General features: G+C 42.5%; 2 protein-coding genes across 5 annotated transcripts in view; one reads left to right on the forward strand and one right to left on the reverse strand.

Annotated features, from left to right (window-relative positions):
* Positions 1-14,613, forward strand: part of TMEM131 (transmembrane protein 131) — a 243,309-nt gene that overhangs the window by 165,341 nt on the left and 63,355 nt on the right. For all 4 annotated transcript variants that reach the window (XM_034953708.3, XM_034953707.3, XM_034953709.4 and 1 more), the window contains one exon: positions 955-1,016. In XM_034953708.3, coding sequence (XP_034809599.1) covers positions 955-1,016 — 62 coding nt within the window. The remainder of the gene's footprint in view (positions 1-954; positions 1,017-14,613) is intronic.
* Positions 1,067-13,476, reverse strand: LOC106634476 (non-histone chromosomal protein HMG-14). The gene has a single exon (XM_055107629.2). It carries the CDS (start codon positions 7,083-7,085, stop codon positions 6,783-6,785), a length of 303 nt encoding a protein of 100 aa, XP_054963604.1. The 5' UTR covers positions 7,086-13,476; the 3' UTR covers positions 1,067-6,782.

Here is a 14,613-nt window from a genome sequence, read left to right on the forward strand (position 1 = left end):
GTCATCTAAATGGAAGATTGAGGCAGAAAGTAGTTTTCTAGTTTCTTAATCCAGTTGCTCATCAGTTCAGTTACGCTGAATCTTGATTTTTACTTCTGGATTTTGTTTAGATATGAGTTATTAAATTACATTTTGACAAAATGTTGAAAGTTTGTTGCAGCTGTTCAGAAAACTCAAATTCTGAAATTAAAAACAACTAAGTAAAGATTTTTACTAAGGAAAAACTAAGAGCACTTGTAATTTGGGATGTATATGGACTATATATAATAATATGTAGTTAAGATTGAAGACCACATGTTTAAAAATTAGATTTGCTGTTAGTATATTTTTACATTGTAAATTATTAATTTGCTTCATTATGTTTTGCTGGAAAGCTAAAAGATTAGTAATGTCTGAGTTCACAAAAAAATAATATTTGGGGGGCTGGGCATGATGGCTCATGCCTATAATCCCAGCACTTTGGGAGGTGGAGGCAGTCAGGGCACTTGAGGCCAGGAGTTCAAGACTAGCCTGGCCAACATGACGAGACCCCATCTCTACTAAAAAAAAAATACAAAAGTCTGCTGGGCATGGTGGTACATGCCTGTAATCCCAGCTAGTCAGGAGGCTGAGGTAGGAGGATCACTTGAACCCAGGAGGCTGAGGTTGCAGTGATCCGAGAATGCCCCACTGTACTCCAGCCTGGGTGACAGAGCAAGATTCTGTCTCATTTAAAAAAAAAAAATAGTATATGTTTTGGGGTTTTCAAAAATCTGGTTTAAGAGGGAACAGTTCTTATAATACACAATGTCCTTATGAGTAAAGCAATTACCACCTAATGTTTCTTTTTATTAATCTTATTGTCATTGTATTTCACAAATTGATAGCTTCAATTTGATATCTTATAAGGTAAAGATTCTAACTTGGCTAAAAAGCACCTTTTTAAGAAATATTTCTTTTCCTCAATTTTAACAGATCTACCAAAAGTTTTAAACCTTCATTTATTAAATTCAGGAACAAAAGATGTACCAATAACAGTAAGTTTTTACTTCTTTTTTTCCCTAATTTATATATTCTTTGTTTTTAAATGTATGACAAAGTTAAAAATAATTAAACCCTTATTCTAAAATAATTATATTTGGTGATGACCTGGTGACACTTTGGTTCTAAGTGTGATGTGAGAAACCTGTTCTGCCCCAGCCACCCGGATTTTAAGGATGAGAGGGAAATGGGCAATCTTTTCAAGGTGAGTTTGAACCAAAGTTCATGAGTTTCTTATACAGGCACAGTCATATAAAAGGCCTGTTCTGATAAATCCTAAAATCTGTGGGCCATGTGTATAGAAAAACAGGTTATAAGGATTTCATCAGATTTGGTTGTTGGAGTTAAGGTATGGGCAGGAAAGAGGAAAAAGAGTCAGATGAATTGGGAAGAAAATAAGCAAAAAAAATGTTGTAGGTAGTGGTAAAGTGCTGTTAACACTTGTCACAGGCTCCCTAACTAGCAGTTATTGAGTTACCGTAGGCAGCACATTACAAACTAAGGCCCTCTCTCCCTCACACATACATACAGAGTAAGTAACTTTTAGGCCATATGGAATTGAGGTGCCGTTAGATAGTTTTAGGAAAAAAAGGGATATCTGAGTTTTGCCTTGGCCCACAACGTCTCTCCCTGATGAGGTCCCCAAGATATATACATATGTAATCATTATATAGGAAAATAGAACATTTTTATTATAATTTGTGCTGATGCCAGAAACTTAACTTCAGTGAACTGACAAAATGAGATATAGATCATGTGGGCCTGAGATTTAAGGGACCTTTGTCCATCGATGGCCATACCCAGATTTTATCACCAGCTGGTGGAGTAGACCAAAGAGAGAAGAATATACAAACCCCAGCGAGGAAGCAAGAGATGGTCTTCCCAGGTAACCACGTTCTGATGCGCAGTGACCTTCCTCACTAGTGGGACCGGGATGCAGGCAGTGTCTTCATATCTGACCTAGCATTTCTCCTAGATGGGAAAGTGCCTTTACTTAGCCCAAGCAAACCAGCCTAACTTTTTACGTACAATAAATGGACTGAAACAAGTATCTTTTTCAATAAACATATTATAGAAAAATGAAATTGGCAATTAACCCTAAGAATGTGAATGAAGAACTAGTATTCAGGTCACTTATGACATGGAATTAAATAGGCCCATGTTTGTCCTTTTTCTTATTCACTAAGGAGTTTTAGGATATATTGTAAGTGAACATTTTTGCTCTTACTGGGTCAGGCACTATGCTAGTACTGCTATGTAATAAATGTATTACTTAATACCTATATGGTGCAGTGGTCCTAGTTTTCTAGATAGGAAAGCTGAGTTAGAGCTGCTTTTTTTTTTTGGAAGTGACTTACGCAACTATAAAAAATGCAAAAATAGGCCAGGCATGGTGGCCTCACGCCTGTAATCCCAGCACTTTGGGAGGCTGAGGCTGGTGGATCACTTGAAGTCAGGAATTCAAGACCAGACTGGCCAACATGGCGAAACCCTGTCTCTACCAAAAATACAAAAATTAGCTGGGCATGGTGGCATGTGCCTGTAGTACCAGCTACTCAAGCTGAAGCAGGAGAATTGCCTGAACCTCAGAGGTGGAGGCTGCAGTGAGCCAAGATCACGCTGCTGTGCTCCAGCCTGGGCAACAGACCGAGACTGTCTCAAAAAAAAAAAAAAAAAAAAGAGGTATATGAAACATGAAAGTATATTATACAGTGCCACTTAGCAATCACATCTTTATGAATATATCATTTTAATTGCATAGTCTATTTCTGTTAAAAACCTATATATCTATTAATATAATACATCTGTACCTACCTATGTGTGTATCTTTTATAATATCCAAAGCCCAAACTCTGCCAGTGTTTTGGTAGTTTTCTCTTATTCCCGCCTTCATTCACTCATTCAATAAATATTTAATGAACATCAACTGTATGCTAGCTGCTATGCTGACTGAGAATACAGCAGTGAATCAGACCACTGGGGTTCCCTACCCCATCAAGCTCACTGTTTATCAGGGCTCTCTGGAACTCTGGGAGATATTTAGATTTTATTCTAAGTGTAATGGGAAATTATTACAGGATTTTAAACGAGAGTGACATCATCTGATTTATGTGTTGTAAAAGGTCACTGTAGCTACTTTGTGGAGAGTGAACTTACAGACATGGAAGGGCAGAAAGCAAAGGAGACCACTTGGGATCTGATTTAGCAATCAGCCTGAGAAATGATGGTGGCTTAGATTTCCCACCTTACCAGCTATGGGGCAAGCCCACCTACCGTGGAAACTGAGTTTTCAGAGCTCTTCTTAAGGTTTTCCCTGTGTGTTTCAGCATTTTCTGCATAATTCACCAGGCTTAGAGACTGTAGATATTTAGAAAGGTTCCTGTCTCCTTTTGTTTCACAAACATAGAATTTTCAGGATTTGCTAAGCAGTGCTAGAAGCTGGAGATTTTTTTTTTTTAATTCCCCTTCAGGGAATTCATTCTCTTTCTAAATATAGGATTACTAAAGCAAGCAATTCCAAATAGAAGTTCCTCACCTGCTAACAGACAGGATGCCCAGGTCCAAACTCTCCTAATATGTCTATAATGCAACTTTGAGAAAATGGCTTTCCTCAGCATTTACAAAACATTAGTGCTGTATAAATGATGGAGTAAGTTTGCCTGAGATGCCTTCAGAGGAATGTTTGCATGAGGTTTCCCTTGGTAATTAACAAATCGGAATCATAATATCAGCTTAACATATGCTTTAGTGAACTCATACACAAATTATTAGAAATACAATGTTAAATGCTGAAAGTGCTTTTTTCCTTATTTGCTCAAGTGCTTTTATAAGCAGTTTTAGAATGTTCCGGACCGTTGAATTTCACTTGAGGGTTACTGAGCATTAGTTGGGTCTGAATGTTGTGAGAAAAGCCTAGAACTATATTTAGAACATATGCAAGCTTGCGAACTGCCTTTCCTGGGAAACTTGCAATAGTTTTATACTTCTTGATTATCTTTGAGTTAGCAATAGTCGCTAACAGGTTGTTGTATAAATATGCTTACTACAAGGTGTTGATTGTGTATGAGTTGTCATTTAAAGCCACCAGAATGGGCCAGCTACTTAAGTGTTTTGTCTTGGGTTTGTTTGTTGGCTTTTTGTTTCCCTGGAAAATGGGTTTTAACAATTTGGGTTTGGTTTTTTTTTTTTTTTTTACTGATAATGAGTGAAGAATTCAGACCATTTGTATAAAACATGAGTTTTCAGTTGAATATTTCTTTGTTATTACTGCAGCGTATTTTAAGGTAGCAATACTAATGTAAAGTTTTTATCTGGTAAGGAAAATCTTAAAGTGGTGTGTTTCATATGAAAAAAATTTCATCAACTATTTTAAATTCTTACTAATAGTGACTATATTTTAACAAACATCCTTGCTTTGCTATTTCTGGCTTGGTGTTGTACAGGCTGATAACACTCAAAAATATTGTGCTTGTTGTTGATGAACTCCCACTTCTAGCCTTTAAGCATATTGAAAAATGGTCAAGCCTTCATTGTGTGTCCAGAGTTGGTTCCTTCTGGTGGGTTCTTGGTCTCTCTGACTTGAAGAATGAAGCCATAGACCTTCGTGGTGAGTGTTACAGCTCTTAAAGGTGGTGTGGACCCAAAGAGTGAACAGCAGCAAGATTTATTAAGAGCGAAAGAACAAAGCTTCCACAGTGTGGAAGGGGACCCTAGTTGCCTCTGCTGGCTTGGGTGGCTAGCTTTTATTCCATTATTTGGCTCCCCGCAATGTCCTGCTGATTCGTCCATTTTACAGAGCGCTGATTGGTCCATTTTACAGAGTGCTGATTGTTGCATTTACAATCCTTTAGCTAGACACAGTGCTGACTGGTGCATTTTTACAGAGTGCTGATTAGTGCATTTACAATCCTTTAGCTAGACACAGAGTGCTGATTGGTGCGTTTTTACCGAGTGCTGATTGGTGCATTTACAATCCTTTAGCTAGATACAGAGCGCTGATGGGTGCATTTTTACGGAGTGCTGATTGTTGCATTTACAATCCTTTAGCTAGGCACAGAGCACTGATTGGTGTGTTTACAGTCCTCTAGCTAGACAGAAAAGTTCTCCAAGTCCCCACTCAACCCAGGAAATCCAGCTGGCGTCACCTCTCAATCCCCCCTCTAAATAGGACACCCCAACTGCTGTTGGGAATTGGGCAATGATCATTCTAGCTACTTGTTACTGGATAAGGGCAAAGAAGGGACCCTGCAGTGGTAGTGTCCTCCAGAGGGGAACTGTCTAGGCCAGTGGGTCGATCCAGGGGTCCTTGGTAGAAGTTGTTAGTTGAGCTTATTTGGGGTTCCATTTGTAAGACCATCTGTAGCTTGATGGCCTCGATCGTAGAGGAAACAAATTTGACAAGGAGATTAAAAATACAGGGCCCAAAGGCGAGTAATAGCAAGATGGCTGTCACAGGACCTAGAAAGGGAAGATGCCATGTCCCCCAACTCCAGAGGTTGGTATAAGAGTTGGAAAGGCATTGAAAGAGTTTGAAAGGTGTTGTCTGATTTCAGAAGCCTTTTCCTGTAAACGCTGTAGTATCCCTGACTGGTTAGTGTAAAAAAACACTCTTCTTCTAAGAAGGTGCAAAGTCCTCCTTTCTCAGCAGTGAGGAGGTCTAGGCCTCAGCAGTTTTGGAGAGTCACTGCTGCCAAAGAGTCTATTTGGGATTGTAGAGTAAGGATAGATTTCATTATTTCTTGCAAACTGTCTGAGAAGTCCTTTGAGAGTTTGTGGTAGTAGGATAATGATGTAGATAAACCTGCTATTCTGGTTCCTGTAGCAGTGGCCATCTCTAACCCTATAAGTAGGGGTGTTAGTTGTATGGCCCTGTGCTGAGACACTTGAGCTTTGAGGGGCACAGACCCTATGTCTGATTTCCATAAGATTAGAAGTTAGGATAATACATGTTACACTTTTTTTTTTTCATAATTGAGATTTCATTGGTTGAGGATCGTACAGACATTTCAATTTGTACACAAATCTTAACATACATAACGAAATTCTAAAAAGCCATGTATTGTAATTATTTTTTAAAGTTATTCCAGTGACTTTCCAGCTTAAAATTTGGAAGCAAATTTTCCTTAAGAGGCTATCAAGTACCAGTATCTTCACATGTTGGTCAGCTGTTACATACAGCCCACCAGTTCACAACTCAATAGCACGTACACTACATATTCAAATTTGTAATCTTTCACAGCACAGTAACAAAGTTATTAGGAAAACAGGACTACCACAACCAAAGATGTTACAGAGTGCACACAATTCTGGCAGAGAGAGCCATGATCAAAGAGTGGTTTTCTTTAGGAAACAATTCTACTAAAAAACAACATGGTAATAGAAGTAATTTAAAATGTTCAAGACATTAAATGCAGGACTGACTCCATATTGCCATTTAATATGCTTTGTATTATAGGATATAAAAACTAACCCCCCATCTATGGAATGTTAAGCTGACACCCGAGACAATCAGAGCCTCCCATAATTCAGTATCCCACACTATTTTCTGGTTGTACCAAAAAATAAACAACCAGCAAATGATTTCACCTCTTAAAAAAAAGCATTTACACTTAAAAAATGGGATGAGGTGGGATTCCCTCCTTCTTAAAAATGTTTCTAGAACTACTAAAAAACTTGGATTTACAAAATAGTTGATAAAAATACTCCTCTGGATTGTACAAGAAGGGAGACAGGGACCACTGATAAGACATGGTATATGGTTATTAATCAGACTTGGCTTCTTTCTCTCCTGCTTCATCAGAGGCTGGACTCTCCTCAGTTTTCGTTTCCCCATTTTCTGCAGGTAAATCTTCTTTAGTTTCTTGTTTAGCCACTTCGGCCTGTTTTCCCTTTGCTCCCCTTTTCCCTTTTGTTTGCACGTTTTTGTCTGAAGATTTATCCTTCGCTGCTGCCTTTTTCGGCTTCGCTTCCACTTTTGCAGGAGGTTTAGCTGACAACCGCGCCGATCTCCTCTTGGGCTCTTCCTTGGCAGCGGCTTCAGCGGAGCTGACCTTCCTCTTGGGCATCCTGGCGGCGGGGAAGGCGCGTGCCAGGTGCCTGCGGGCCGCGGCGCGCCAAGAGCCTTCACGAAACTGGGCTGCCTTGCCGCTGCCACTCCTCCCCAACACTGTTAACTTTTAGCAAACTTTTGTTGAAAACCTTGTAAGTTTGGGATTTTAAATTTTTTTTTTTTTTTTTTGCTTATCACTTACTGAATACCCATTGTGTCTTTTTCCCTTAATTGCTTGGGAGGAACCATCTATCGTCCTGTCCTGAAGGGAGTTCCTCCTAGGTCTGGTCGGACCTTTGTATAGTAATTAGTTAAGATTTAGATCCCCTGTTAGGAAACCTGCTGGGTTAAGGATTTTTGATAGGAAGGCTACTGGTTGTCAGTGACCTCAGTGCTTTCAGGCTATGTCCTTGTTTACTCTGACAGCAAGGTGGTATTGGAGTGTTATAGGGTTACAGAGAAGACCTTCAATTATCAATTATAGGTTTTAAATTTACCCTGGCTTTTAAAGGACTAGGGTACACTTTTTTCTTTACTACTTCCATTTCTTTTTCTTTCTCTTTGACTTCTTTTTTGTCTCTCTTTTTTTCTCTTTCTGACTTCCTCTTTGTCTCTTCCCCTCTCTCACTGTTTCTGTTTCTCTCTGACTTCCTCTTTGTCTCTGTCTCTTCCTCTCTCTCTCTGACTTTCTGTCTCTTTCTCTCTTTCCTTTCTGCTGGTCTTTCCCTGCCTCTGCCAGCTGCTTATGCTGCTGTTCTCCCTTCTCCTTCCCCTTTTGATGGCTTCGGCGGTGTGAGACTGCCACCTCTTTGGATTTTTGTACTGCGTGCAATAACTCCATAATTTCCTTGTGGTATTTAATGGGGGTTCCCCCAGAGGTTAGGAACTCCCTTTCTTTCCATATTGCAGCATGGGCATGTAGGATTAGATAAGCATACTTGCTATCTGTATACACACATTTATTCTTTTTCCCTTTCTCAGTTTTAAGGCTCAGGTAAGTGCCGCTAGTTCTGCTAACTGGGTGCTGCTCCCTAGGAGAAGAGGCTTACTTTCAAGTATGGTTGCATCATTAACTATGGCATAACCTGCCCTTCATATCCCATTTTCCACAAATGAACTTTCATCAGTATATAGGTTAAGTTCAGTATTAGCTAAGGGGACTTCTGAGAGATCATCTCAGGTGGCATAAATCTGGACTATAATTTGTCGGCAGTCATGCTCGATTGGTTCCCCATCCTCTGGGAGAAAAGTGGCAGGGCTGAGGGCCACACACGTACATATTTGAAGCACCGGTTGCTCAAGGAGTAGCATCTGCTATCTAAGTAGGCGGTTGTCTGATAGGTATAAACTTCCTTTGGCACCTAGTATGCCATTTACATCATGAGTAGTCCAGACAGTGAGATCCTTTCCTTGTATTATTTTGATAGCCTCTGACACTAAGATGGCCACTGCCACAACCACTCATAAACAGTGAGGCCAGCCTTTTGCTACTACATCAATTTTCTTACTTAGGTATGCCGCTGGTTGTGGGGTTGTCCCACGAGTCTGATTAAGGACTCCAAGAGCTATCCCTGCTCTCTCTGTGACGTATAAAGAGAAGTGTTGTCCTGTGAGACGGCTTAAAGCTGGAGCTTGTACTAGGGCCTGCTTTAAGGTTTTGAAGGCTGTTTCTGCCTCTGGTTCCTATTCTACTAGATGAGTATCTGCCCTCTGGGTCTCCTTGATTAGAGTGTAGAGTGGTCTTGCCATCTTGCTGTATCCGGGGATCCATAGTCAACAAAAGCTGGTGATGCCAAGGAACCCCTGTAACTGTTTTGTCTTAGGGTGAGGATAAGCCAGTATAGGCTGTATTCATTCCTTGCTGAGGGCACTGGTCCCTCTAGCTAAGATTAGGCCTAGATATTTGACCTGCTGTAGGCAAAGCTGGGCCTTCGACCTAGATGCCTTGTACCCTTGATTAGCTAGAAAGTTCAAGAGATCTAGAGTAGCCTGCTGGCGTGAGGCTTCCGAACTGATAGCCAAAAGTAAGTCATCCACATACTGAAGGACCAGAGTGCCTGGACTTGAGAAGTGGCCTAGATCATGGGCCAGTGCCTGACCAAACAGATGAGGGCTATCCCTAAACCCTTGGCGTAAGACCGTCCACATAAGTTGAGACATGTGGTCTGTGGGATCCTCAAAGACAAAGGGAAACTGGGAGTCAGAGTGCAGGGGAATACAGAAGAAGACATTCTTGAGGTCCAGAACAGTGAACCATTCTGCTTTCTCTGGTATTTGAGAGAGCAGGGTATAGGGGTTGGGTACAACTGGATATAGAGGAATTACTGCCTCACTGATGAGTCTAAGATCTTGCACTAGTCTCCACTGACCATTCGGTTTTTGTACTCCTAGAATTGGGGTGTTGCAGGGACTGCTGCATTTCCTTACTAAGCTTTGAGCTTTTAAATGTTTAACAATATCCTGTAATCCTTTATGAGCTTCAGGCCTTAAGGGATATTGCCTTTGATAAGGAAAAGTAGTGGAGTCTTTTAGCCTGATTTGAACTGGGTGGGCATTTTTTGCCCTTCCAAATTGTCCTTCCAATGCAGAGACTTCAGGGTTGATTCCCTCCTCAAGTAGGGGACAACAAATGGGTAACTTGTTCCCCATATTCATGTAGGTAATAGCTCCAGCTTTGGCTAATATATCTCTCCCTAATAAGGGTGTGGGACTTTCAGGCATAACGAGAAAGGCATGTGAAAAGAGCAAAGTCTCCCAGTTACAACTGAGGAGGTGGGAGAAATACCTGGTTACAGGCTGTCCCAGGATTCCTCGGATGATAACGGACCTTGAGGACCGTCGTCCAGGACAGGAGATTAACACTGAGAAGGCTGCACCAGTGACCAGATGGAAGTCAATTTCCTGGCCTTCAATGGTTAAACGTACCCAGAGCTCAGTGAGGGTGATGACATGAGCTGGCGCTTGCCCCGGGCACCCTCAGTCCTGCTGTTGGATTATCTGGTTGGGGGCTTCTCGCCCAGAGAACCTTTGCCCTCTGGGGCAGTGTGCCTTCCAGTGATTGCCTCAGCATAGTGGACATGGGTGAGGGGGTGGCTTATTTTTCGTTGGACAATCTTTTTAAAAGTGTCCTTGTAAACCACACTGATAACAAGCCCTACCAGGTGATTGGCCTGCTCAATTTTCTTTCCTCTCTGAACCACCAAGGTTTGTTTGAGGGCCATGACTAAGGCTGTGGCCTTTCTCTGATCTCGCTTTTCCTTTTGGGCCTGTTCCTCTTGGTCCCTATTATAGAACACCGAGGTTGCCAGGATTAATAATGCCTCCAGATTTTGTTCAGGGCCCAGGGCTTGCTTTTGGACCTTCCTCCTGTTATCTGTGGCAGATTGGGTAATAAACTCATCTTTTAGGATCAGTTGACCCCCAAGGGAGTTGGGTGACAGGAGAGTATATTTCCTTAAGACCTCCCGTAGCTGCTTGAGGAAGGATTTTCTTCCTTTCCCTGAGTTATGGTGGACATCATTGAATAACTCATGGGCTTTTTCCTAATTCTTCTTAGTCCTTCCAGAACACAGGTCAGCAGATGTTTACAACTCCAGTCCCCATGATCTGAGTCTAGATCCCAGTGGGCATCCATACTGAGGATGGCTTGCTGACCAGTAGGGAATTTGTCCCTTTCTTCAGCTGTCATTCTATCATTTACTTGGCTAAGACACCAGGTATCTCCAAACTCTTGGGCTGCAGCTAAAGCCACATTTTTTTCATTAAAGGCCTGGGTTTGATCTAATAATAGCATGACATCTCTCCAAGTGAGATCAAAGGTTTGCTCTAGACCATGTAGGACATCTGTATACCTATCAGGATCATCTGAAAGCTTCCCCAGGTCTGCCTTGATCTGCTTTAAATCAGAGAGGGAGAAGGGGACAGGTACCCAGGTTGGGCCAAATTCCTCTCCCCCTACAGCTTGAAGGGGACATAACCGATAGCCCGGGGAGTTTTGTGGTACTTTGGAGATTTCTTTGCTTGTTTCCTTCTGGGTGGGGGAAATTAGAGGAGGCTTATCATTAATAGGAAGGTGAACTATAGGGAGGCTAGGATATGGGGGTAAGCTGAGAGGTCCTCCTGTGGGATGTAAATTGCAAGCTTTGCATAGTTGTGGATTCTCCGTCAATGAAAAGAAAGCTTAGAGATAAGGTATTTCACTCTACTTGCCTTCCCTCTTACAGAAAAGGTCAAGCTGCAGGATAGTATTATAATTTATACTTCCCTCAGGTGGCCATTTTCCCCATCAGAGAGAGAATATTTGGGACCAGGCCGTAGTGCAGAAAAAAATGAGCCACCTCTTTTTCAGGGTTTATGGGTCAAATTGGTCCCAATGGCTTAGGATGCATTTCAAGGGTGAGCCTGTTGATGCCTGAGTGTTTCCCATCTGAAAGACAAAACTGCCTGTGGTTTTGGTTTGTTTGTTTCCCCCCGGCCCAAGCACCCACAACAGTCCCTGGACCCTGCTCATCGGAATAGTTGCACTCACCAACGCAGCAGCAGAAACACTAGTTTTCCTCCTAGACCACAAGGAGGACCAAGGAAGGTTGGATTTAGTGGCCCTTACCAACACATTCTCGAAAACCTGCACCCTTGCCTGTCCTCCTACACCACAAAGAGGACCAAGAAAAATCCGATTTAGTGGCCCTTACTGACGCATTCTCGAAAACCTGTTAGAGTTCTAAGCATTCTCCTGTTAGTGTTGGGACTTTACCCCATCCTATAAAGATGTTATGCCCCAAAAATGAAGTGGAGGGCCATACCCTGAGCAAGGGAAGGGATCTCCAGGGTTGGAAGAGTGACGCCTTTTATCCTCACTTCTCATCATGTGAATAGGAAGGATATCGTTTCTGAGGCTCCCCATATTCTAGCTTCAGGAATAGCTTTTGTTAGGCCTGCTAGTCTGAGGAGGGATCCTAAAATTCCAGGTAGTCCCCCTGCCCTCGAAGGGGCTTTGGGCAAAAATTATGTCTTTGATTGGTGAGTCCAGGTGCCTAAAGGAGGGAATAGAGTCCTGGAGTTTATACTAGAAATCATTCTTATAGGAGAAACTAGAAAGGCATCAGAGACAGAGAGTGGTTTTTAGAAGCGGAACGATCCTTGGAGAAGAGAGGCAAGAGGAAGTTTGTCTGACAGGCATTAGGACCCAGGGGGAAAGGGTCAGGATAGATAGGATAGATAGGCGAGTCTCGCTTGGGCAACATAACTATGAGAATTCCGCTCATGGCCACAGTCAACCAACTTTTTGTCGGGATCCCGGAGCTGAATGGCTTTCCTCTCTGTTGACCCTCAGCTCAGCCCAGAAGTACAGGAAAAGTGGAAGATGGTTCCAGGCAAACCAATGCTCCCAACTCTGAAGAGTTGGGGGTTGTTAGCCCTTTCCCAGAAAGCCTGACACCTGTGTCTTTAGTCCGGTGGCTGTGCCAGTCGCTTTTAACTAGCTGACAGGTGCCCGGTATTTAGCCCCCGAATTCTAAGGAAAAATAGGACAGAATAGCAAGCGAAAGGGGTCCAGTGGTGCTCACTGCTTGGTGATAGTCCCTTCCTGGTCACCAAAATGTATCCCATGTGGGTCGCCAAAATGTGTCCGGAATTTCTTCCTTCCAGTGAGTTCGTGGTCTTGCTGACTTCAGGAGTGAAGCCGCAGACCTTCGTGGTGAGTGTTACAGCTCATAAAGGTAGTGCAGACCCAAAAAGTGAGCAGCAGCAAGATTTATTGTGAAGAGTGAAAGAACAAAGCTTCCACAGCCTAGAAGGGGACCCAAACGGGTTGCCTCTACTGGCTCGGGTGGCCAGCTTTTATTCCCTTATTTGGCCCTGCCTGCGTCCTGCTGATTGGTCCATTTTACAGAGCATTGATTGGTGCGTTTTTACAGAATGCCGATTGATGCATTTACAGTCCTTTAGCTAGACACAGAGCACTGATTGGTGCATTTTTACAGAGTGCTGATTGGTGCATTTACAGTCCTTTAGAGACAGAGTGCTGATTGGTGTGTTTTTACAGAGTGCTGATTGGTGCATTTACAATCCTTTAGCTAGACACAGAGCACTGATTGGTGCGTTTACAATCCTCTAGCTAGACAAAAAAGTTCTCCAAGTCCCCACTCAACCCAGGAAGTCCAGCTGACTTCACCTCTGAATTGTTGCTGGATCATATTCAGTAGAGCAAATGAGGAACTTCAGGAGCCATATCTGTGGAAGTCCTCTGCAAACTACAGAGCTTCATGTGATCACCTGTAACAAAGCTTGGCCTCAAAGTGGCTCATTTGTGGGGGAAAAAAAGCAAAATTAACTGACTCACAAAATGTTGTAGATGATGGGATCTCAGAAAACAACCCATTCCCCTGGCTGGGCTGCTTTTTTTTTGTTTTTAGAAGGATTCTCACTCTGTTGCCCAGGCTGGAGTGCAGTGGCCCAATCTCGGCTCACTATAACCTCCGCCTCCCGGATTCAAGTAGTTATCTGCCTCAGCTTCCCGGGTAGCTGGGATTATAGACACCCACCACCACGCCCGGCTAATTTTTGTATTTTTAGTAGAGACGAGCTTTCACCATCTTGTCCAGGCTGGTCTTGAACTCCTGACCTCATGATCCACGTGCCTTGGCCTCCCAACGTGCTAGGACTACAGGCATGAGCCACCATGCCCACCCAGGATTTTTTTTACAGGTGGGAAAAATGAGCCCCAGAGTAGATGGGCAGCTGACTCAAGCTCACATCTCTAGTTAAACATCCTTTTATTGCATAAAGTGATGCCACTGGATTGTCACATATACTTCTGTACTGATTTCCTCTCTTTGGAAAAAGTATTAGCATGGTAATATAGTATAGTATAACCAAATGGAACTTTTCCCAGTTTGTCTTACAGTTCAAACTCTACTTTGTTTTATTATTAAAAATACACACACTCACCTTTCAGTGAATGAAGAAATTTGTATTTTAAATGTCGCTAATAACAGCAAACTTATTGATAAGTAAAAATATTATATGAACAAATCATTCCCAGCCCCAGCTAGAGATCCAAAAGCAATTGAGAAGGAGTTCTTGAAGAAGAAAAAGGGAGGAAGTTAAAAAGAGTTAAAATGCCAAGAGAGCCTGAGGTCCACAGAACCATCCTTAGGGCCTTCATTTCAGACCCTGTGAACGAACACTTGCTGACAGCCCAGGACTAACCCACCAGTGGAAAGGGAGCTGCTCCAGCAGTGTCTTTGATCATTATCATATAATCAGATCCGTACCCTGTGATCCCACACACAAGGCACAAGGATCATTCTCTCCATGCTCTTCTCAGGTGCTTATCGCACCTTCAAGAGACTGCCCTTTGATGTTCTGTTGAGGCAGATTTCACCTTTATAAACGGGCGGAAAAGAGCAGGCAGGGATCCAGGGGGAAGAACGTAGTGACTTGCTGGATCTGACTGTGCCCCTGTTAAGGGGCTTGCCTGATAAGTCTCACAGAAAAGGACAATGTTCTTTTTTCCAGGAAATAGCAGGCTTTGACAAGTTTTT

Source organism: Pan paniscus, chromosome 12, assembly GCF_029289425.2.
Source record: "Pan paniscus chromosome 12, NHGRI_mPanPan1-v2.0_pri, whole genome shotgun sequence".
Taxonomy (NCBI): domain Eukaryota; kingdom Metazoa; phylum Chordata; class Mammalia; order Primates; family Hominidae; genus Pan; species Pan paniscus.

Bases quoted from the DNA above. Each gene is read 5' to 3' on its own strand.
- LOC106634476 (XM_055107629.2), bottom strand. From the start codon at position 7,085: ATGCCCAAGAGGAAGGTCAGCTCCGCTGAAGCCGCTGCCAAGGAAGAG.